Below are 21,824 nucleotides of genomic sequence, written 5' to 3'. Positions count from 1 at the left end.
CAATGCTGGTCACCCTGGCTATATTACATTCTCACACACTGAGTACATGATCACGTCGTAGCTCCAACCCTCCCACACACATGCCAAGGGACCCCATGCAAATCACTGAATGCCTCTGGGCTCCTGTTTGTCCAGCAAAACAGTGGAAAGATAGGTCTTTACCTGTCTTAGAAATACCATCTGGACAAAGAATTCTTAAAATAAATACCCTAAGGAGGATTTCTCAACACAGTAGGGCAGAGAGCTGCCGCCTGTGCTTAAAAGAGATGCCGCTAGACGGTGACAGTGCTGAACACAGTGGGCTAAAACTCTCTCGGGCCAGCTGTCATCAACACACTGCCATCTGTGCTTGCCAACCCTGCTCGAATCTACAACTGGGCCAACCTCACAGCCCCGAACAAGCTCAGCCCTGCCCCACATCCCTGCACCCAAACCAGCTGTCAGCTGCAGTGGTTTCCCACTACCACTGCTGGGCACCCACCCTGAGCCAAGTTACACATCGTTATGCCAGGCCTTCGTCTGCCCTCTCCATCTGTGGCTGCCCCTATTTTACCCACTAGAAAACAGTCCCTGGGGCACCTCTGGTCCCCGACCCTGGAGCACATCAAACCCGACACTGGTGGACACAGAGCGAGGGGCCCCTCAGAGACCAAATCCAGGCCCCAGAATTACAAACGTGTCCACTGGGCTGATGGGGCAGGGCTAGCAAACTCTTCAGGGGTTTTTCTCTGGCCCGAGTGCAGAGTGACCAAGCTCCACAGTCGGCTTTTCTATCCACAGCCCCACCCTGTGACCATGTCAGACCCTGACCTGAGGCAGGCCCTGTTTCTCTTCCCCACAAGTGGTGCGGGGGCAGGGGTGTCTGGAGCAGGGGCTACACACTGGGGACCCAAGGGCTCACTCTGGTCCTCATATATGTTTTACTTGGCCCACACAGGGTTTATAAAAACTATCCGTCAGCTGCCAACTTGTAAGACTCAGCAGTTTCTCGTAAAAATCCCCACCTCTGAAAAAAAAAAAAAAACAACCTCACCTCTGAATTTCTCTCGAAAAATCAGATCCAGCCACATGGCAACCAGAGCTGAGAGCTGATAATAACACCCAGAAGCTCAAAGTCCCTCCCACTTTCCAGAGTCTCTCATAAACTGAGACCAAGAAGCAAGCATCCATCACCACGCACCATGTTCAAATCAATACAGGAGACTGTTTCTTGAACCTGCATCTCTCTAAAAAGTGGGAGAACAAAATAACGTCCCAGAAGGCTGTAGACTTCAAGAATAACGGGAGAGATCCTTCTTCCTCTCAGAGGTAACGGGTGGTGTAAGCCTGGGGGCAGCTTCACCCCTGACCCTTACCTATGAGGCCCCTATCACAGGTCTTTGAGTGTGTGATCCTTGGCCTAAAGTCTTCAAAGCATCTACACAATTAAACATCGTAAAGAGCCAACTGCGGAAATTAAGAGGATGAGCAATTCAGATTGAAGGACTCGCCCACCTGTAACAAGTTAGCAGAAATCAGCACAAGGAAAGACCAATTCGATTCCACTGGGCTCGGTTGCCGATGGACAGCTTTGCCCAGGAACACACTTCTGGCATTCTGCTGAGCAGAGGCATGATCCAGATCACACCCTTGCTGTTGTTGTTGTTGTTTAGTTGCTAAGTCGTATTTGACTCTTTGTGACCCCATGGACTGTAGCCCCCAGGCTCCTCTGTGCGTGGGATTCTCCAGGCAAGAATACTGAAGTGGTTGCATCTCCTTCTCCAGGAGATCTTCCCCACCAAGGGATCAAACCCAGGTCTCCTGCATGGGCAGGCAGACTCTTACTGCTGAGCCACATGGGAAGCCCCCGAGCACACTCTACCATTGCACAAAAGTCACCACACATCACATGGGTCTCACTGCAACCCTGAGTGCAGCACTCTGTGTTCAGCAAGTAAGGGTTATATACGATTTTCCCAATTCCTCAATTACTCGATATTTTGCCTGGCAGGACAATAACCCCAGTGGAGGAGAAACAGGCGCCCTGGCACCTTAGAGGGACCGCCAGAGCAACAACAATACTCACGTCACTGCTCTTGGGCTTCGCCAGCGCCAGGCTGTCCCGGGCCAAGGCCACGATGACATTGCTCTTCTCACCGGCCCAGTGGACCACCATCTGATTGTGGGAATCATTGAGACTAACCTGAAAGAGATCAAACCAACACAGGAATTAGGACCCAGGATGAGTGACGGCCATCACCATTCTAAGACTCTCAGGACTTCCCTGGTGGTCCAAACAGTCACTCCTAAAGGAAATCAATCCTGAGTATTCATTGGAAGGACTGATGCTGAAGTTGACGCTTCAATACTTTGGCCACCTGACGCAAAGAGCCAACTCACTGGAAAAGACCCTGATGCTGGGAAAGATGGAAGGCAGGAGGAGAAGGGAATGACAGAGGACGAGATGGTTGGATGGCATCACCGACTCTAAGGACATGAGTCTGAGCAAACTGCAGGAGATGCCAGAGGACAGGGAAGCCTGGCGTGCTGCAATCCACAGGGTCACAAAGAGTTGGACATGACCTAGTGATTGAACAAATAAAAGAAACAATGGTTCAGACTCCATGCTTCCACAGCAAGGGGTACAGATTCAATCCCTGGTCAGGGACCTAAGATCCTGCAAGCCACAAGGCATGGCGAATAAAGAAAAGGAAAAAAAAACAATAATAATAATAAAGCAAGACTCTCTCTCCACAACTCTAACTCAGAAATGCCTACGATGCTTACACCTGGAGCATGGGGCCAGGATGGCCTGTGTTTCCCCCTCTGCTGACTCTGCCAGATTCACTTCCCAAAGAAGAAACACTAGTCCTCTGCTATTTGGTATTAGCCAGACTGCAAAAAAATATATCATCTTCTCAGGCTCTCGTTGGCATAACTAATTACTTGGGTTATTTTTGTCCTTTGTGAAATCAACCTCTGGTTCTTCTTATCCTTACTCCACACATGGGACATGCACTTGTCAGATTTGAAACCAAAACACTGACGCACCTTCCTCATTTAAAAAAGGGGCACAAGCCAGAAAGACCACATGCTTGCCAACCCCCATCCAGACTGGTTCTCTCTGGCCTACAGGTGATGTTGCTTATGCTTAGCTTGTAATAAGGAAGAAGAAAGGAAAAACATCAGCTATATTCAGTTATGAAGTATTCCAAGTAAGGAAATATTTTCCAGGACTCCACAGAAATGACCTTTGGCTTATTGCAAATAGTAGTTTCCAGGCTTCTGGATCTTATAAACCAGTAAAATGCAGATGAACTAGGCAGGCCAGTAGAGGGCTGGTTAGCCACCTCTATTTAGCCAGGTAAGGACAAAACAAAACAGCCACTGTGCCAAGGGCATGGCTGGCTGGTCTCTGGATCTCCTGAGGACACAGCAGACTGTTCCCCAGGGCTTACAATGGGGCATGGCGCCCACACGGCCCCGTTTTCACTCCCTACTGGCAGAATGCATTTAGGACCCCAGAGTCCCAGAGAAGAATGGGGCCATAGGACAGAAGGAGCCCGAATCCCCGAGGAGAAGTTCCTCTGCTCATCTTGAACCTCTCCTAATCACGAAATGCATTCACTCCACTGAGCTCCTGGGACTCACCTGTGATGTGGCCACCCCTCACCCAAGCAACACAGCTACCATCTAGAATCACTGTCATAGTTCAAAGCAAGGACGTTTTAACACTGAAAACTGAGGACAGACAGACTCTCAGAACCAAGAGCAGTTTTTTTACGAGAGGCTTTGCTTTATGGAAAGCTAACTCCATTCCTCTTATTTTTCCCATTTCCCCCATCACTATGGATAGTTCAAGGGCTGGCATGCTGGCACACCATTTCACCCCTTTCAGGTAGGAACAGCCAACTGATGACCATACTCAGAAAAATTCTGAGAGCTGGTGTAAACGTTTAAGACAAAGTCCCCAAAGTCTGGAGCAGGAGCAATGCCTGGGAGAAGCCTATTCCACCAGCCCCTTCAACCGTGGCTTGTCTCCGGCACATGGAGGAGACCAATCTTCTGGAACCCGAGGGGTCTCTGCACCATCCACCTGCACACTGCCCACCCCTCTCTACACCTCCTGGACTGATTAGCCCTCCCAGCTGTCTTCCCATCAACGGTCTGAGCAGAAAACCCTCCGCTCCCCTCCTCCACCACCCACAGCGGCCTCCTCCTTTACCTTCCTCCTCCCCCCTCCCCACCCACTCCTCAAGATGCTCTCAGGAGTCCCAAGGGAGAAGGGGAAACACCTGTGTCACCAACTTGGCTGACAGAACAACAAAGGAGCTAATCCCTCACCACCCTGCTTCAGGTCTTAAACACCTGCATCTAATTTGATCCAGGATCCAGGCTCCTGGAAAATAGGTGAAATGAGGCCTCTTTAAAGGAAAAGATACGTTTTCTTTTAAGGAAAATACGTCACTCCAAAACATTCCTTCTCATTTCCAGAGAGGTAAGTCCAGGCACACATCGGCAGAGATGTGCAAAGAAAAAAAAAAAAGAAATAAGTAAATTACTTAGCTCAGGGTATGCAAGGAGGAAAGGAGCTAAGGAAATCACCACCAGCCGCAGAGGCCTTCTCCCAGCCCACCCTCTCCCCCTCTCTCCTGCCAGCCCTCACCTCTGGGAAGAATCTGTAAGCATCGACAGATCAGAAAAAGCCCACCAGCACAGGAGCCCTGGGCGTCTGGGCTAAAGGCCTTCTCCCTCCAAAACGTCCTCACCCTCAGAACCAGAGAGGAATAAATAGATGATTTATGCAAACATCAATACGATCAATGATTTGGAGCCTGAAAAAAATCACTAAGTTCATCCAGGGTCTGGCATAAGAAAGCCCAGCAATGCTGCACTGGGGGCATCCTCCCAACAGCCCCTCAGGCAGGTTCCTAATCAAATAACGCTCGGAACATACGGTGATCAGAGCAGGCTCGAGGTCTGAGCACAACTTGCACAAGTCTTTCTGCTCGGGGGGGGGGGGGGGGGGGGGGGGGGGGAACTAGAGATTTACGGGGCCCCTGAACCAATCCTAGGAGAGGTGAAGGGGTAAAAGCAACACAAAGGAGGCACCCGAACATCCAAGGGCTTTCTGACAAAGGAAACCGAGAAGGTGAGCTTGCTGAAACACCTATAAAAAAAAAAGAAAAAAATGTCCCTTTCATTCCTAACAGCAGACTGTAAAAGGGCAGCACAGTGTAGAGAAAAAAAAATCTCAGGCAAGGAACAGCTTGTCCAAGGGCCACCAGGCAACTCACACAAACAGCCCAATGCCTTCCCTCGGCTGGACGTCAGCATGGGCACCTCCTGGTCAGAGGAGTAACTCTCCGACCTGGCTGAGGCTGACCTCCACCGCACCCCACGTGCATATTCCCCCAGCAAAGAGCAGAGTCAGCTGCGGGAGTCCACCACCAGGCAGGCTGGCACATTTATTAAAGCAAAGACATCACGGTGCTCTCTGGTCTCACTTTCCTCCTCTCCATTTCCCCTTGGCGTTCGTTCTCCCGGCCCCTCCCCAGAAAGGGAAGAGGTCAAAGCAAGCTGTTCATGGGAAGTGACCAGGTACCCAGAGGTCCAGAGTAGCCCCCTCTCCTTCCCCTGTGATCATAGCACCCACAGGTGTCCAGGCTGGATCCTCCACTGTGTGGCTGGTTGCTAGCTTGCTGAGGTCCTTTTCTATCCCCAGGGACTTCCTCCTGGCCTCAGCCCCTGAGATTCCCCCATGCCCAACCCTCTGGGTGCAGCTACAGGCTTCCCTACATCCCGCTCACTCCTCTCAGCCTTGCTCACTGGGTCCCACAGACCACATGGAGAGCAGTGGGCACACAGGGCCCCGGGGAGATGCTGGTCTAGGAGGGAGTGAGGGCGAGTGGGAGGGTGGCTTTTCCAGAACGTAACCTTGATGTGCAGTCAGTTGTAACTACCACCCCGGGGCGTGAACAACCTTCCCTCTCCCATCTCCAGCTCACAGGGCGTAGCTGGCGCTTGATAAATGAGCCACAATTAATTGGGGCCGTAAAAAGCAACGGGGAGGGAGCCCTGCGCCTCCCCTCAGAAGGCAAACAGGGAAATCAGAAGCCACAGAGGTCTGGGCACAGAGGAACTGCCTCATGAACAACAAAGAGTATGGTGCGTGGGGTTCAGGCCTCTGCTAAGATCACAGGCAGGTCATTAAGAGTCAAGATGGCCCCCGAGAGGTCTCCTGGTTTGGGGTCCCACACCCAGCGTGCTAAAATCAGCAACCCCAGAGAAACCCCTGACCTACTGATGCAGAACCCTCCGAGTGGAGTCCAGGAATCAGTATTTTTAAAGACATACCCCTGGTGTCTCTAATGCAGCTTATTCCGGGAACGATGAATCTAGTTCATTCCCCTTCCTCTGGCAGAAACTGGGGCTTAGATGACAGTGGCTAGAAGGAGCACTCTTTTTCTGCAGGTTTGTCTTTGGGTATCTTGCATGCGTGCTCACTCACTCATGTTTGACTCTTTGCGACCCTATGGGCTGTAGCTCGCCGGGCTCCACTGTCCATGGGATTCTTCAGGCAAGAATACTGGGGTGGGTTGCCACGCCCTCCTCCAAGGGATATTCCCGACCCAGGGATCCAACCCACATCTGCATCTCCTGCGTTGGCAAGTGAGTTCTTTATCACTGCGCCACCTTGGGAATCTTGGGTAGTTGTTAAAACTGTATGATCTACTGATATGTGCCCCAACATGGACGAACCTCAGAAACAATATGTTAACTGAAGGAAGCCAAACACAAAAGGTCACATATTACATGATTCCATTTATATAAAACATCCAGAACAGGCAAATCCATAGAAACAGCCTGGTGGCTGCTAGGGACCAGGGGGAGCAGGGAACAGGTAGTAGCTGTTTAACAGGGAAGAGGTTTTATTCTGGATGAAAATGGTTTGGAACCAGAGGTCGTGGCTGCACAGCACTGGGAAGGTACAAAATGCCACCAAATTGAATCATTCCCTTTAAAATGGTGACTCTCATGTTACGTGAATTTCATCTCCATTTTTTCAAAAGCCTCTGACCTGCAAAGAACATCACACTTCTCAAGTGCTGATTCAATACCTAAGAGCTCCCACTCATAAGAAATACTCCTTTCTTCTCATGTCAAGCCTTCATGCTACTGAAATATGCAGCTCAAGTGAGTCATAGAGGAGGCAGGCTGAGGAGTGGGTCTCTGGCCAAGGCAATCCTTCAAAATGCTGTCAGCGGCCTCTGCAAAGCCACAACATCCTTGCAGACCTGCTCCCTGCTCCCTGGTCCCTGGCTGGAGAAAGGGCCAGAGGCTCAGGACTAGCATCCACTTCCAAACTCACACATCATCTCAGTCTCCGGGCAGCCCAGATGCTCCAAAGAGGTTATGTGTTTTGCTTCATTATTCAGAGAGAGGGAAGAAGCTGGGGCCGCCCAAGCCCCAGGCTCTGGCTTATTATAAATAGAAGGCGGACGAATAAACTGCATAAACTGCTTGTTATATGAAGGCAGGGCTCACTTATATTCCCCAAGGCCCCAAAGGGACTAGGTATCTTTTGAGGCTCCTTAGTCACTTCTCACATGTCAGTCCCCAGAACACTTCTGGAGGAAATCAGAGTGACAAGTCTGACGAGTAGTAAGAAATTTACAATAAAACCCACCAAGATCTGTACGGTCATTGAGTCTTACTCAAAAAGACGGGGGCCCCTTAATGGAATGGGTCTGACGCCGCCTTCATTCATTTCTTCTGCCATTATGTCTCTCCAATCGGTCAAACGTGAAGATCAGGACGTCCCAGACACCCACGGCCGGTCGTCCTCACCACTCCTACACAGCTTCTTCCCAGAGCACAAGACGAGGAGGACAAATAAGGCAGTCTGGCTCATTCCTCTGCCTCACTAGCAGTGAAATACACAGAAGCATTTAAAAAATTCTACAGTGAAGTATAAAGCAAATATCCTGTCCTTCAACTCCGAGGACAGAGGCGGCTGCTAAATCCTCGGAACTGCAGGACAGGCCTGAGGAAACCAAAGACAGACACCCGAGGTCCAAGAATAACAAAGTTCCTCCCACCGTCCGTTTGCACGACCTAAATGCTGCTTATGCAAATCGGCCCTCCGTGTCCCCTTTCGAGACTGTGTCCCCACTATATTTAGTAAGCTCATTTTCCTCCCTGGACTCTCCACCTCAGAAGGAGAGCTGAAATCTAGTTTAATTGCTCCCTGTAGAGAAGCCCTATCCTGGCCTCTCCGCTCACTCATCTGACTTTTCTCAGTGACGCTTCAGCCAGAGAACTCATTAACTACTTCACTGATCAGCGCGGGCTGCCCATTTCACAGACCAGGACACAAAGGGAGAAGAACCTCAAACTAAAAACTTAGCATTTCTCTATCATCTCTTTAACTAGAGTCAGGAGCAGTCTTTAGATTACTTATATGCCACCTCCTGACTTACAGTATCAGTTCAGAGAGACTATTTCTGATAGATCTTTGGCAAGCAGAATCCACCCGCTGTTGACCTCTACCTGCCACTCCCTCCTGGGGAAGCCCACTTTGTCATTTAGCAAATAGCCAGCTCTGCTGTTCTGGGAGGGCTCCCTGTTAAAAAAAAAAAAAAAAAAAAGAACCTGTGAAAAATCTCTTTGTCATGAAAATAATTGCCCCTTAATTCACCAGTTGGCAAGTAAGACAAAAAAAAAAAAAAAGAAAATATTCAGGCCAGAAGAAACTTCAGGAACATCTAAACCATCTTCCACACCATGCAGATGGGGTTAAACCCCAAAGATTTAGAGCTGGGGTGCAAGTCAGTCGTGTCTGACTCTTTTCGACCCCCTGTAGCCTGCCAGGCTCCTCTGACCATGGAATTCTCCAGGCAAGAACACTGGAGTGGGTTGCCATTCCCTTCTCCAGGGGATCTCCCAGACCCAGGAATCGAACTTGCGTCTCCTGCACTGCACGTGGATTCCTCACCATCTGAGCCACCAGGGAAGCCCAGAACTAGAACCAGCCTTAAATTAGGATTCACCTCCGTAGGATGGTTCCAGAGTATCCCCTCTCCTTGACTCTCCTCTTCAGCTCTACGGCTTCACAATAAATAGCCCCCCACCTCATTCATTCAGTAAATAGTTATTGAGCACTTGCTCCATATCAGGTGCCACAAGAGGTGTTAAGAAAACATCAGATTTCTGGGTCTTGCCTTGCGGCTCTCAAATCATTAGGGGAAACAAACAGTAAAGAGTTAATTTCATGAATAATGCTTACAGTTGTTATTTGGGGGGAGGGCATAACCAAGTGCAGGGCTGCACTGAAGACAGGACCCCCAGTGGGCACCAAAAGGATGAAGAGGAAGAAGTCCTGGCAAAGAGGGTGGAGAACAGAGCAGAGAGACTGAGGAGCTAAGAGGATGATCAGGGCGAAAGCCAAGGACTCGGGGGGACCCGCAACTTGACAAGTTCAAAGAAAATTTATGGAGCCAGAAGAGCCAAGGAGAGGGTGGAATTATATGAGACCTCTTGGCTTTTAAAGGGGAACAAAAGAGATCGAAGCCACCGGACCCCTGGCTGAAAGCAAGGCCTTCACTGGATTATTTACAAAAGGCAAACACCGTAAAGTTGAGACAAATCAGAGACTTGGGTTTGAATCTTGGTCTCTACAGTTGACCAGCTGTACAGCTCTTGGGATGTCCCTTTGCTTTTTGGAGCCTCAAGATACTCATCTGTGAAATGAGCAGAATAATAAGGCTGTAAGATGAGCGACACCAGAGAGCCAGTGGAAAGTTGTACTTTAACCCCACCTCCACAACAGCAACAACCACACAATTCAGGGTCTCTACGACCACCAGAAAGGCAGGGACATCCATCTGCCCACCAGCCCATCCACAGCAGGTGCCTGGGGATACTTTTGCTTTCTTACCAAAGGAGGGAAAACTCACTGTGTAGACATGAATTGGAGAAGCTCTGCAGGGCAAAAGGTATTCTTTGGCAAACTGCATTTCTTAGGGATGTCAAAAAGTGGAAAGACAAACTTATGACAAAATTAAAATATGTGCTGTTTTTTTTTTTTAATGTATGGATGCCTTTCATTAAGATTTAGTCTTTAACAATGACCCTGCTACCAGTCCTCCCTAGGAAAGAAAGGCTTCTTTTCATATTGCTAAAATAATAATAAGGCTTGCCTTACTAATTTTACAGGACGGCTGTTAAGATTCAAATGAGATGATATCCATGAATATATTTCATAAACTGCAAAATGCTGAAATATGTTCTCTTGTTACTGGTATGGTCTTTATACCAAAATAAACCATTCTTCACAAAATGGCAACACACAGGAAACTAATGTGACATTGCAGGGGACGTGGATTTGATTCCTGATCTGGGAAGATCGCACAATGCCACAAGCAGCTAAGCCCGTGGGCCACAGTTTTGAGCCTGAGCACCCTAGAGTCTGTGCTCTGCAACGAGAAGCCCGCGCACCACAGCTAGAGAGTAGCCCCGCTCGCCACAACTAGTGAAAGCCCTCTCACAGCAGCAAAGACCCAGCACAGCCAAAAATAAAAATAAACAAATAACATTTTTAAAAAACTACTGTGCGCATGGCCAGGTCTAGAACACCGAGGCCTAAGAGCGGGAAGCAAAGACATACCTACCCTGATGAGACACTGCATGTCTGTGTCAAGCTCAGAAGCCAGTCATGGCCAAGCCCTGCATTCAAGCAGCCTTCCCCTCACTCCACACCTGAGATCCGCAACCCAGGGAAACCCAAGCTCCAGTTCCCAAAGCTCCAAGGAACCAACGCAGACATGACACTGATTTCTAGCACTTTCCTCGCCCCAAGAGTAAAGCATTTACATTACATGCCAGAACCAAATGCCTCAAGACCTCACCTTGTGTGAGTGCTAAGTCACTTCAGTTCTGACCAACTCTTTGCGTTCCCATTGACTGCAGCCCGCCAGGCTCCTCTGTCCATGGGATTCTCCAGGCAAGGATACTAGAGTGGGTTGCCGTGCCCTCCTCCAGGGGGTCTTCCCGACCCAGGGATTGAACTCATGTCTCTTGCGGCTCCTGCATTGCAGGTGGATTCTTTACCACTGAACCACCAGGAAAGCCCGACCTCACCTGCTGCTGCTGCTGCTAAGTCGCTTCAGTCGTGTCCGACTCTGTGCAACCCCATAGATGGTAGCCCACCAGGCTCCCCCGTCCCTGGGATTCTCCAGGCAAGGACACTGGAGTGGGTTGCCATTTCCTTCCCCATGCATGAGAGTGAAAAGTGAAAGTGAAGTCGCTCAGTTGTGTCCTACTCTTCACGACCCCATGGACTGCGGCCTACCAGGCTCCTCCACCCATGGGATTTTCCAGGCAAGAGTACTGGAGTGGGTTGCCATTGCCTTCTCCGTGACCTCACCTTACCTGTGGCTTAAACCCCACAGCAAGGCTGACCTCTCATTCACATGAGATGCCTCTGGTACCAGGAGGGCAAGCAGAAGCCCCCGGGGCAACTCCCCAGCCCCAGCTTAAATCCCCAGCCCTGTGATGACAGCCCTTTCTCCTCCACCCAGCTCTCCACATCCACTGCTGAATTCTTCCCTCTCAAGGACAGAGGAGGCCTCGTCTCTGCAGGAACCCCGGCATCACCTCCAGCAACAGCTCGCCTTGCCAAATCCAGCAAACCATGAGCATGGTTAACTACAGGATTTTTTTTTTAAAAGAACTCCTCAGTTGAGAGAACTTCAGGGAACTAAATATATACAGATGAGGTAAGTCATAGGTACACAGTCTCATGTTACTCGATTAATCGAGCACAGGTTTAAAACATTTCAAGTCTCTTCCACCCTCCCCCAGCCTCACATCCCCTCACCCGTCTCTGTCTGCTGCTCTCCCCACCCTCTGCCATCAGCAGGGTCCTCTGGGGGGACCCTGGGGCAGGTCTTGTTCCCAGGCCTCTGGGGTAGACCCACATGGAAGTGTCTTGCCCGTGTCCCCTGGGCTAACAGAGAAACAGGGTCCTTTACTATCTGGGCCCCTCCCCCATGTGCGGCTCCTCTCGGAGGCACCCACATGAGGTTCTCCGGAGAGGGTCCCTAAACTGGCCTTACTCCCAGCATTGTTTTTAACCCCCACCCCTCCAAACTCCAACACATCATTCCAGCTTCTCCCCATTTCTTCTGGGCACAGAGGTTTCCTGCGAGTGAGAAATTTCACCCTGACACTATTTGGCTCCCCAGCCCATCAAAGTAGGCTGGCTCTCACCTCAGTCCCAACTGACACATTACAATCTCCATTCACCTCACAGGCTCAAACCCTCACTTATTTTATTTCAGAAGCACCCCATCCGCCTTCCCTGCTTTGATCCAGTGCTTTGGGGGCAGAGGGTTTCTGCTCAACAGACTAGTCTCTTTTCTAAATAAGAGAAGCAATGTTGCTTACCTTCCTCACTTAAAAAAAGGAAAGGAACAATAAATCACATGGTGGCCCCTACAAGGCACAAAACACGGATGATATAAGCACATCTTTTTATTGCCCTTGTCTACCGCTCCGATGTGGGATGCAATCACATCAGCCTGCCTTTCTGAGAATTCGTAGCAGTGTTTTTAATCTAATTCAGGGAACTGGAGATAAATCATAGTGAAGGGTCCCGATTTGCTGAGTTGAGTGGAGGCAGCGGCAGCGACAGGCAGGGTTAAAGGGCAGGGACGGGGGTGGGGGAGTTCCCACCCAGGCCGTGATGGAGACAGCACGCCCAATGTTTGTCTTTGTGCTGGCCTGCAGGGCTGCAGGGATGAAGACAGAACCTGACTGCACTGGGGCAAAACAAGGCGAGTCTGGGAAGCAGAGGGCAGAGGTGAGGAGGTGGCCCCCAGTTCAGGCATCATTACTGCTTTCTTGGCTCAACAGATGGGTAGGGTCTGCACACCAGCCAGGGCCATGTGGGCTGCTGTGTGGGCAAAGCCACAGCAAAAGCGAAGACACACAGGTCTGCCTTCAGCGCCCAGGTCCCCAGTGGGAGGAAGCATCTGCGCACAGGCTGCCGCTAAGGTGAACAGGATACCCAGGGTACCCTCCACCACAGCCGGCTGCTGCACCCCTACTGTGGAAAGAAAGGCCAGGGTCTCCTGACACTCTCCCTGGCAGCCAGCAGCCACCAAAACCTCAAGTTCAGACAGCAGCCCTCAACCCTCGCTTTCCTTCCCCTGCTTTCCTTCCCCTGCTTGTGGTGGAAACAAAGACCAGCCTAGCAGTGCCTACAGCTGCTCCCTGGGTGAGGCAGCGACCGTAGTAGGAAAGGGGGCCACACACCACCCAGGGAAAGCTATGCCGTCCACGGGCCACATGCAGCCATTCAAACTTAAATTTAATTTGATTAAAATTCAATGAAAGGAAAATAACTTCAATTCTTTGGTCATCCTAACCACATTTCAAGCGCTCAACCCCCACAGATGGCTCATGGACACCCTGACCAGCTCAGATACAGAATATTTCCATCATGGCAGGAAGATCCATCAAAGAGACCTGACATGAGGCCAAGAAGATAAAGTCTTCCGGCTCCTGGCTGGTAGCAGTGACATGACCTGGATGTTACCATTATGACTGACAGTTACCCAGTAGACAACAGAATTTTGTAATTATTTTTAAATCCCTGTTGGGGTCCTGGCTGCAAGAGTTAAGTCATTTATGGGGTCCTATTTTTATGGAACCCACCCCAAAATGCTCAATGCATGCCTCATATTACAATAAAAAAACTTAGGGTTTCACAGTAACATGGGATGAAACCCAAATCTTGATCATGATCAGCAGCCCACCTGCCTTCTCTGATTTATAGCACCATCAGCCACTTCAATGCTAGAAGGCTGCCCATGCCACTTCTTCAAAGGCCCAAGGTCCACAGGTCAATAAACCAATAAATTAGGGCGAAATTAACTGCGACTCATTTTAAACTGAGGGAAATTGATTTTTGCATCTACGTGGTTGGACTGAATACGCCATGTGCCGACGGATTCTGGCCTGAAAATGCACAGGAAGGTTCTGTACTCGACAAAGAGGACGGCTCAGCCCTGCAGCCCAGACCATTTCTGCTGAAATACTGATCCCTGAATATTCAAACCAAAATGCAGTGAGTTCTTTCCTTTCCATCATACCCAAACCTAAAAATAAGATGGAGGAAAGGTTATTATAATACCTCAGCTTTAATATATTTCTCTGCAGTCAACTCTCAAATTATCAGCATCTGAATTATTGTCAAAATTTCTAAACTCCAAACTGGCTTTCCCTAACACATGTATGCCAGCTATTTGCATACCAACTGCTCAAAGAATACAAGCTCATTTTAATATGCACCTAAGCAAACTTTAATTAGGAAGGTAAACTGATGCCTTAAAAGACTAAATAAACAAATAGCAAAAGCAAATAAGCTATTTTGGGGGTTACCCGCTCTTCAGATTATTTGCAAGCTCCTGTGTCTGTCCATTACAGCTGACAGTATGACGCTCGGCTCCATGGATCCCTGGCCCTGGGATTAAACAATGACACTGCAATCGCAGTCATCTCTTAAGGAGGAAAATCCAAAATATGACAAATGAAATGTTCCTACAACATCCATCTTTTGCTTGGGGATGCTCGTTGCTGTTAGAATCTGCCTCCCCGGATCCCAGGTCTGAGAGGAATTTACTAAGCATACTATTTTAACTCCACTTTACAGAATTTAAAGAAAACATTCTCCAAAAGAAAATGAGTTAAAGCCAAGATCCATGATCTCTGTATTCTGATGCTCTCACACACGTGAGCTCTACATCTCCAGGGAACTGCCCTCCAGCACCTTTCCAAATGACAAGGCTACAGAATGCTGCTCTCCTGGCCTCAGCCCACAGGAACCCTCCAAGTGGAATAGTATTTTCTACCCTGGCCTGGAGTAAAAGGACAATCCATTTTATACTAGGACACTTCAGGTAACTCCCCTCCTATTGCCATAAATATACTTTGGAGCTAATGTCATTACTGATGATATTAGGGGCTACGGATGAGAGAAAGCCTTTCAAGTTTCATGTCCATATGTTATATATACATAGAACGTTTTTGGAAGGACACACAAAATACTGATGACCCTGGGTGTCCACTGGGAAGGGACACCAGGTGAATGGGGACACAGGAGGGAAGGAACTGTACTTCTCACTATATACTCTTCTGAACAAATACTGTTTTGCAAACACGTGTTACCTACTGAAGGCTAAATAAACAGACTGGATGGCTTGTCATTTCACCCCCTTCATTCTCCATCTCCTCGCTCCTCTTCCCTGTCCCTTTTCCTCCCATTCATTCCACCTCTCGAAGCCTCCATTGAGGCTTGCCACTAGACAGGCAAGCTGTTAAACAGCGGTCAGAGACGGAACCAAGAACTGTGCCCAAGACGAGATGCCAAGCAAGACTAGGAAGTCTTTCACGGTCACACCCTCTATCAAGCCAACCCAACAGGCTAAGGAACTCCTCAGCTATGTAGAAGCCAACCTGACACCACAGAGGCTTTGCCTTCTCATCTTTTGGAAGCATACAGGTCAAATGTCCTAACTTCAGAATCAACCAGCCAATTCTTCCCCAAGCAAGTGTATCAAACAAGAATCTACCTCAAAGAGATCTAAAGCTACACAGTCTTCCATCCCCCAAAGGAGGCTCTTTGTCTTGGGTCCTTGTACTGTAACAGACACTTTATTTTCAGTCTCAAATCAGGACACTGAATACTCCCTGGCCTCTAAAAAGCAGGAATTATCAAGAGAGAGCTCATTGGGAGGAAAATAAACCTGTAAATCCTGTTAGGCTTTGCGCTTCATTCCAAAGGCTTTTTCCCCAAAACAATACCATTAGCATTAACATGATAGCCCTAAAAGGGAGCATTCTGCACAACAGAATTGCAGCTCTTCGTTCAAAATAAACCCCCAGAAAAGCACAGGAAAATCAGGGCTCCCTAACCCACATTCTGAGCTAACTCATTTCCACTCTCCATTTGTGGGCTCACCACAGTCCTCCTTATAAATACCTTTTCTATAACTTGGATGTGCTTCCTACCCTCCAGGCCTTTTTTCACCTTCCAGGTGGGCAGCTGATCCACAAATATTCATTAAGGGCCTCCCAAGTCCCAGGGACACAGAGGAGAGGCTTGATCCATGCCCTCAAGGAGCAAACTGGGAGATGAAACAGTCACATAAGCAATTAGAACACAAGACAGTCGGTGCTGTAACCAAGCTCAAAAGAACTCTTCCCATCAGAGCTTGGGAATACTAAGAGACTTTCCTTGGATGCTGAAAAATGGAATAGAGGTTTTGCAGGCAAACAGATAAACAGGGGAAGAATACTGGAGGCAGAGGAAAAAGCAGGTGGCACAGAGGCATGGAGCTGACATGAAATCAGGAAGGAATCCAGTGCGGCAAGAATGTTGGAATCCCCCTTCTTGGATCTGGACTGTTTCAGAAGAGGCACAACAACTAAACCTAGTTTACTCCAAAGGTTAGCAGCGCCAAAGGAAAAGAATGACACTGATTCCAACACAGGGCTCTTTCTCAGATGCAGAAGCCCTCTGGCTCCCCTCCCTGAAGCTGGCAGCCTGAACATCACCCCGGGGGTCTTTTTCCATCAGGCAGCTTCTGCTTCCAGCCCTGATCTGTGGTGCCTGGCATCCTCTCAAATGCACTCAAAGGTCAGAGGATGAGACGCTGCAGAGTGCCTGAGCCCACTGACCCTTTATCACTTCATCTGCCACACCTTCCATGTCAAACAACCCACTCACACCCCACTGGAGAGTTGTGGCCGGTTTATCACGTCCCTGTTTCCTTATCCCTGTCTGGTACATTTCCATGCCTGTACATATATTTGCATCTGCTTTATCTGCTCCTTAGATTCTAAATTTTCTGAAAGCAGTGATGAAAACTTCCCCTGCCCCCTCATTTGCACTCCATCCCTACATAGAATAGTACTGAATTCAACTGACACTACAGAAAAACTTAAAGTGTGGGGGTTGGGGGGAGTATTTATACTCTCTCTTTAGTGCGAACTGGCTTAAGGCTAGAAGCAGAATGTGTTAGTTGCTCAGTCGTGTCTGACTCTTTGTGACCCCATGGACTGTAGCCGGCCAGGCTCCTCTGTCCCTGGAATTCGCCAGGCATTGGAGTGGTAGGTAGCCATTTCCCTCTCCAGGGGATCTTCCCAACCCAGGGATCGAACCCCAGTCTCCCGCATTGCAGGCAGATTCTTTACCATCTGAGCCATCAAGGATCTAATTTATAGTCTGCACCCTGATACTTTTGAGAGTGAACACAGCACATTTCATATCCAACAGGGACAACTTCTAAACCAGGTCTGTCCCAGGGGAAAAAAGAGGCAAATGGTCATCTTTACTAGAAAGATCCTTCCAAAGAGTCCTGAGGCCCTTCAGAGCTCCAAGACGGACAGGCCAAACCCCTTCAGCCCGATTCCTGTGCCTGGGGTCTGAAAGGTCTGCACCAGACAGTGCTTGTAGCAGAAAGCCCAGGAAGTCCTTCCTTCAATCTAACTCAGACCCTTACAGATTCAAGTTAATCCCACTTTTATTAACCTCAGGGCAACCGAGAACAAACGCACAGGGAGGCAGCCTCGGAGAAGACGAAACACTGCTCTGGGTCCTTACCCTTGATAGGAATTCCTCATTAAGAGTTTCACAGCTAGTTCTCCATCCTTCCACGGAAACAAATTCAATCTGGCTGACTCAGAAATATGAAAGCCGAAGGTTTTTTAGTCACTCCTAAGGAGAACACAGTTTAACTTGTCCCAAATCCCCAGGAGCTTTTACAAATGGCACCTGCGTGCATATTTTTGCCACCAGGAAGTTCTTCTGGCAGCCCAATCTATATTTGTGGGGGACCTGAGATCCAGAAGGGATCAGCTTCCATTGCTCCCCATTCCCAGCCCCCAGAAAGGTGACTCAAGTCCACAAGAGAGCTGAGCTGATGGGAAGACTCAGTGAACCCAGGAGCCTCTCTCTCGCCCTCCCCCATCCTCCATCAGGATGCTGGTGTCCCTGTGGAGAGCAAGGACCCTGCTGACTTCTTTCACTGATACAAAAAAGAAGTTTCAGAAGGGAGTGGAGAGGGCAACAAGGATCTGGACCCTCGGTGGACCCACACAGGCAAGTTCCATCAGCCCATGCCAACCAGCTATTATATGCCCACAGCACCTGCTCTTGCCTTAGGGCTGGTGGTAGATGGAAGTCAAATGCTCCCATCCTTGAACCTCCATCCCAAGCCCCTTTCTTACCAATATATTTTTCTTTAGAAAGAAGTTATTAAGAAGCACTGCATAAAGAGTGGGCGACTATTTGATCTCTCAAAGATCACTGAGACAATGCGGACAAAAACTAAAGAGCCAGCAACCCTGCCCCACGTGACCTTGGGCTAGTCACTTCACCTTTTCCGGCTCTGGTGGCTTCATCATCAAAATGACACAATAGGGAGAGATGGTTTATAATGTTCTTCCGGCTCCAAACGTTGAACATTAAACTCTGTATGTTTCCTGATGAAATGGCTAAAGGATAATCAGCGAAGACATGCAGAATTCAGACCAATCTTTTAATTTCTACTTTGAAGGGAACATTTTGACTGGAGAAATCACATAATTGACCACCTCCACTGTTTCCACTTCTTTTCCCCCACTGACCTGCCAGCTTTGTTAATGTCAATCTCAACCACAGGACTGTGAGTCTCATGAGGCAATAACACGGAGAAATTAATTTTGCCGACACTGATTCTAGCCCACAAACTCGGTTTGCAATTGCCAGCAGTAAGTCTGGCCATAAAAGTGAAATTCATGTTCCTCATGATCTAATAAGCCCATTGCCTGGATAGAAATAAATCATCTACTGAATAATAACACCTACCAAACTCCTGCAGTTTTTCAAATCCCCAAGTGTCATGAGAAATATCCCAACATTAAATCAGTGTTTTGAAAGGGGTAGGATGGAGAGAACCTCACACCCCGCCCCCCATCACCACCAAAATAAGAATTCAGCCCTTACACACACACACCTCTTGTGTGACTATATGCCCAGAGTCAAGATATCAGGTTTGCCCACCTTAATTGTGGTTTAAAACGGTAAGTGCGGAAACCCCCTCCTCTGACTGTTCTGGGTAAACGTACAGCAACTGCAGAGTGCTCGCCTCCGCTGCTAACTGATGATACAAGAAAGCAAGCCCGTTTTCCATCTACACGTAAAATGAAGCTGCACTCTTCCGATACCTGCCAGAAACTCCACCGGAGAGCACACAGCCTGGGGGAAACAGTGCACCCCACGAGTGCCCTGGAATCCGTCTGCTAAAACTGGCAGGAAGAAGGAAAGATCAAGGCGATTCAAGTGCTGACGGTTGTACTCCTGTGTGCGGAGGGGAGAAAAACAAACGCCAGCCGGGAAGTCCCCAGCGGTGCCTGCACCTGGGAGGCGACAGCTAAGGATGGATGCGGGGGTGCGGCGGCGCAGGGAGAAGAAAAAGCCAGAGGGAAGGCGGGGGCCGACCGCTCACCTGTCCGTACACCTGGATGGGCTCCTGCTGCAGGGCAGCGCTCCGTCTCCTCCGGAGCGGTTTCTCGTCCGCCCCCCGGGGCGCCCCGCGCGCCCCCAGCCGCAGTTCGAACGGGTCGCCCCGCACCACGAGGAAGCCCCGGTCCTGGGGCCCAGGCGCGCGGCCGCCGGGCAGCGTCTGCGGCCAGATCTGGCCGACAGCCCCGGGGGGCAGCAGCGCGATCAGGACGAAGAGGAAGGGGAGTCGCGACTCCCTCCTGCTGCTCCGTGTCGCCATGTTCGGGCGAACGCGACTGCAGGTGGCGCCGCCGCCAGGAGAGAATGTGCAGCGCGAGGCCGGGACGCCGGCCGGGCCGGGGCCGCGCGCGCCGCTCCCGGGACTCCAGGCCGCCCCACTGCGCCCGCCGCCGCCGCCGGGTCCCGCTCGGCTCGGCGCGGCGCCGTCACGTGGGACGCTCGCCGCCGCGGCCCCTTCGCGCACTTTCTCCGCCGCGGCCCCTCCCCCGCGCGGCGATGGGGAAGTCAAGGCAGCGGGCACGCGGCCCGGGCCCCGGGCGGGCGCTCCTTGTCGCCCGTGCGCCCTGCGGCAACTGGGAGTCGCTTGGGGCTCGCCGGTCCTCCCTGGAGTTCTCGCCTTCTCTCCCGGGTCGTGTCGAGGTCGCCCTCAACCTCGGCCAGTTTCCTTTACCGACTGCACAGACCTGGGTCCAGCCACAAGACCACCCCGTCCGCCCCCTGTCGCGTCCCCACCTCCGAGGGAGCGTGGGGAGTCCAAGGAAATTAGCGCAGAGAACGCGGCGGGCACGTTCGAGTCCAGATGAGCCCGCCCCCGTGGTGCAACTCACAGTTTAAATTACTCTGGGCACCAAACTACCGTTGCTCAAACTAAACTGCCCCTGCCTGGAACATAGTAAATATACTCCTGGCCCAGAGGCCTTAAAAACAAGGATAGTCAGACAAGACTCGCCACACCTGAACAGTCCACCCAGTTAGTTACACAGTGGTTCCTTGCACACAGAAGACCTGCGCGGGACACACGGCCCCAGCACACTGGCTTCCTTGTGACCCCCGCCTCGGTGGCGGAGCACGGAACCATCCTACCTAAACCCTCAAACCTGTGCACACACTCCAGACCCTGCAGCCCACAGCCAACGCTGTTACAAGTCCTCCTCCCAGGGTGGGTAAAGCCTTGCCACTGGGGGCAGGTGGGGTAGACACTGGAGAGTGGGGAGGACTCATTTTAAATTAACTCTACATGCAGCTGGAGGATCCAAGACCTTGTTCAAAGCACAAGGAGATAAACCGTACGGGCGGAGACAAACCCAAGGTCAATATTTGTCTGCAGGTTTGTGGGAGCCGCCAAGGCCTATCCTCTGTTTCATTTTATGTTTCGCTGTGCTCTGGACTCAGACCCTGGTTCTTGATAAGACAGAGGAAGCAGGGCTGAAGGGGAGACTTCTAGAGTTTCATGCAAGCCCTTGAGAAGCTGAGAGGGAGGAGAGGATGGTCATTTCAGTGCCTGCTAAATGCTGCTGGTCCTTAGTTCAGTTCAGTTCAGTCACTCAGTGGTGTCCGACTCTTTGCGACCCCATAAACTGTAGCACGCCAGGCCTCCCTGTTCATCACCAACTCCCGGAGTTCACTCAAACTCACGTCTGTCGAGTCGGTGATGCCATCCAGCCATCTCATCCTCTGTCGTCCCCTTCTCCTCCTGCCCCCAATCCCTCCCAGCATCAGAGTCTTTTCCAATGAGTCAACTCTTCACATGAGGTGGCCAGAGTATTGGAGTTTCCGCTTACGCATCAGTCCCTCCAATGAACACCCAGGGCTGATCTCCTCTAGGATGGACTGGTTGGATCTCCTTGCAGTCCAAAGGACTCTCAAGAGTCTTCTCCAACACCACAGTTCAAAAGCATCAATTCTTCGGCGCTCAGCTTTCTTCACAGTCCAACTCTCGCATCCATACATGACCATTGGAAAAACCATAGCCTTGACTAGACGGACCTTTGTTGGCAAAGTAATGTCTCTGCTTTTGAATATGCTATCTAGGTTGGTCATAACTTTTCTTCCAAGGAGTAAGCGTCTTTTAATTTCATGGCTGCAGTCACCATCTGCAGTGATTTTGGAGCCCAATAAAATAAAGTCTGATACTGTTTCCACGGTTTGCCGGTTTGGACTCTCCAGTTAGCTTAGCTCACCCTCTTCCCCTACCTAGCATAACCCCTGGGGACAACCCACCCAAAGAGGGACAGCCTTTCCTTGCCTCCCTAAATCCAGTCTTCTACCCCCA

The 21,824-nt window shown here is 50.2% G+C and overlaps 1 protein-coding gene across 2 annotated transcripts in view; it reads right to left on the bottom strand.

Moving 5' to 3' along the window:
• Positions 1-19,825, bottom strand: part of SORL1 (sortilin related receptor 1) — a 165,567-nt gene extending 145,742 nt beyond the window's left edge. For both annotated transcript variants that reach the window (XM_060399334.1, XM_027979337.3), the window contains exons 1-2: positions 19,536-19,825; positions 2,066-2,182 (exon numbers count right to left, since the gene is read on the bottom strand). In XM_060399334.1, coding sequence (XP_060255317.1) covers positions 2,066-2,182; positions 19,536-19,811 — 393 coding nt within the window. In that variant the 5' untranslated portion in view covers positions 19,812-19,825. The remainder of the gene's footprint in view (positions 1-2,065; positions 2,183-19,535) is intronic.
• Positions 19,826-21,824: the final 1,999 nt, after the last annotated feature.

The sequence above is a fragment of the Ovis aries genome, chromosome 15 (genome assembly GCF_016772045.2).
Source record: "Ovis aries strain OAR_USU_Benz2616 breed Rambouillet chromosome 15, ARS-UI_Ramb_v3.0, whole genome shotgun sequence".
NCBI classification, from domain to species: Eukaryota; Metazoa; Chordata; class Mammalia; order Artiodactyla; family Bovidae; genus Ovis; species Ovis aries.
This window is presented reverse-complemented; position numbering and strand designations above follow the sequence as displayed.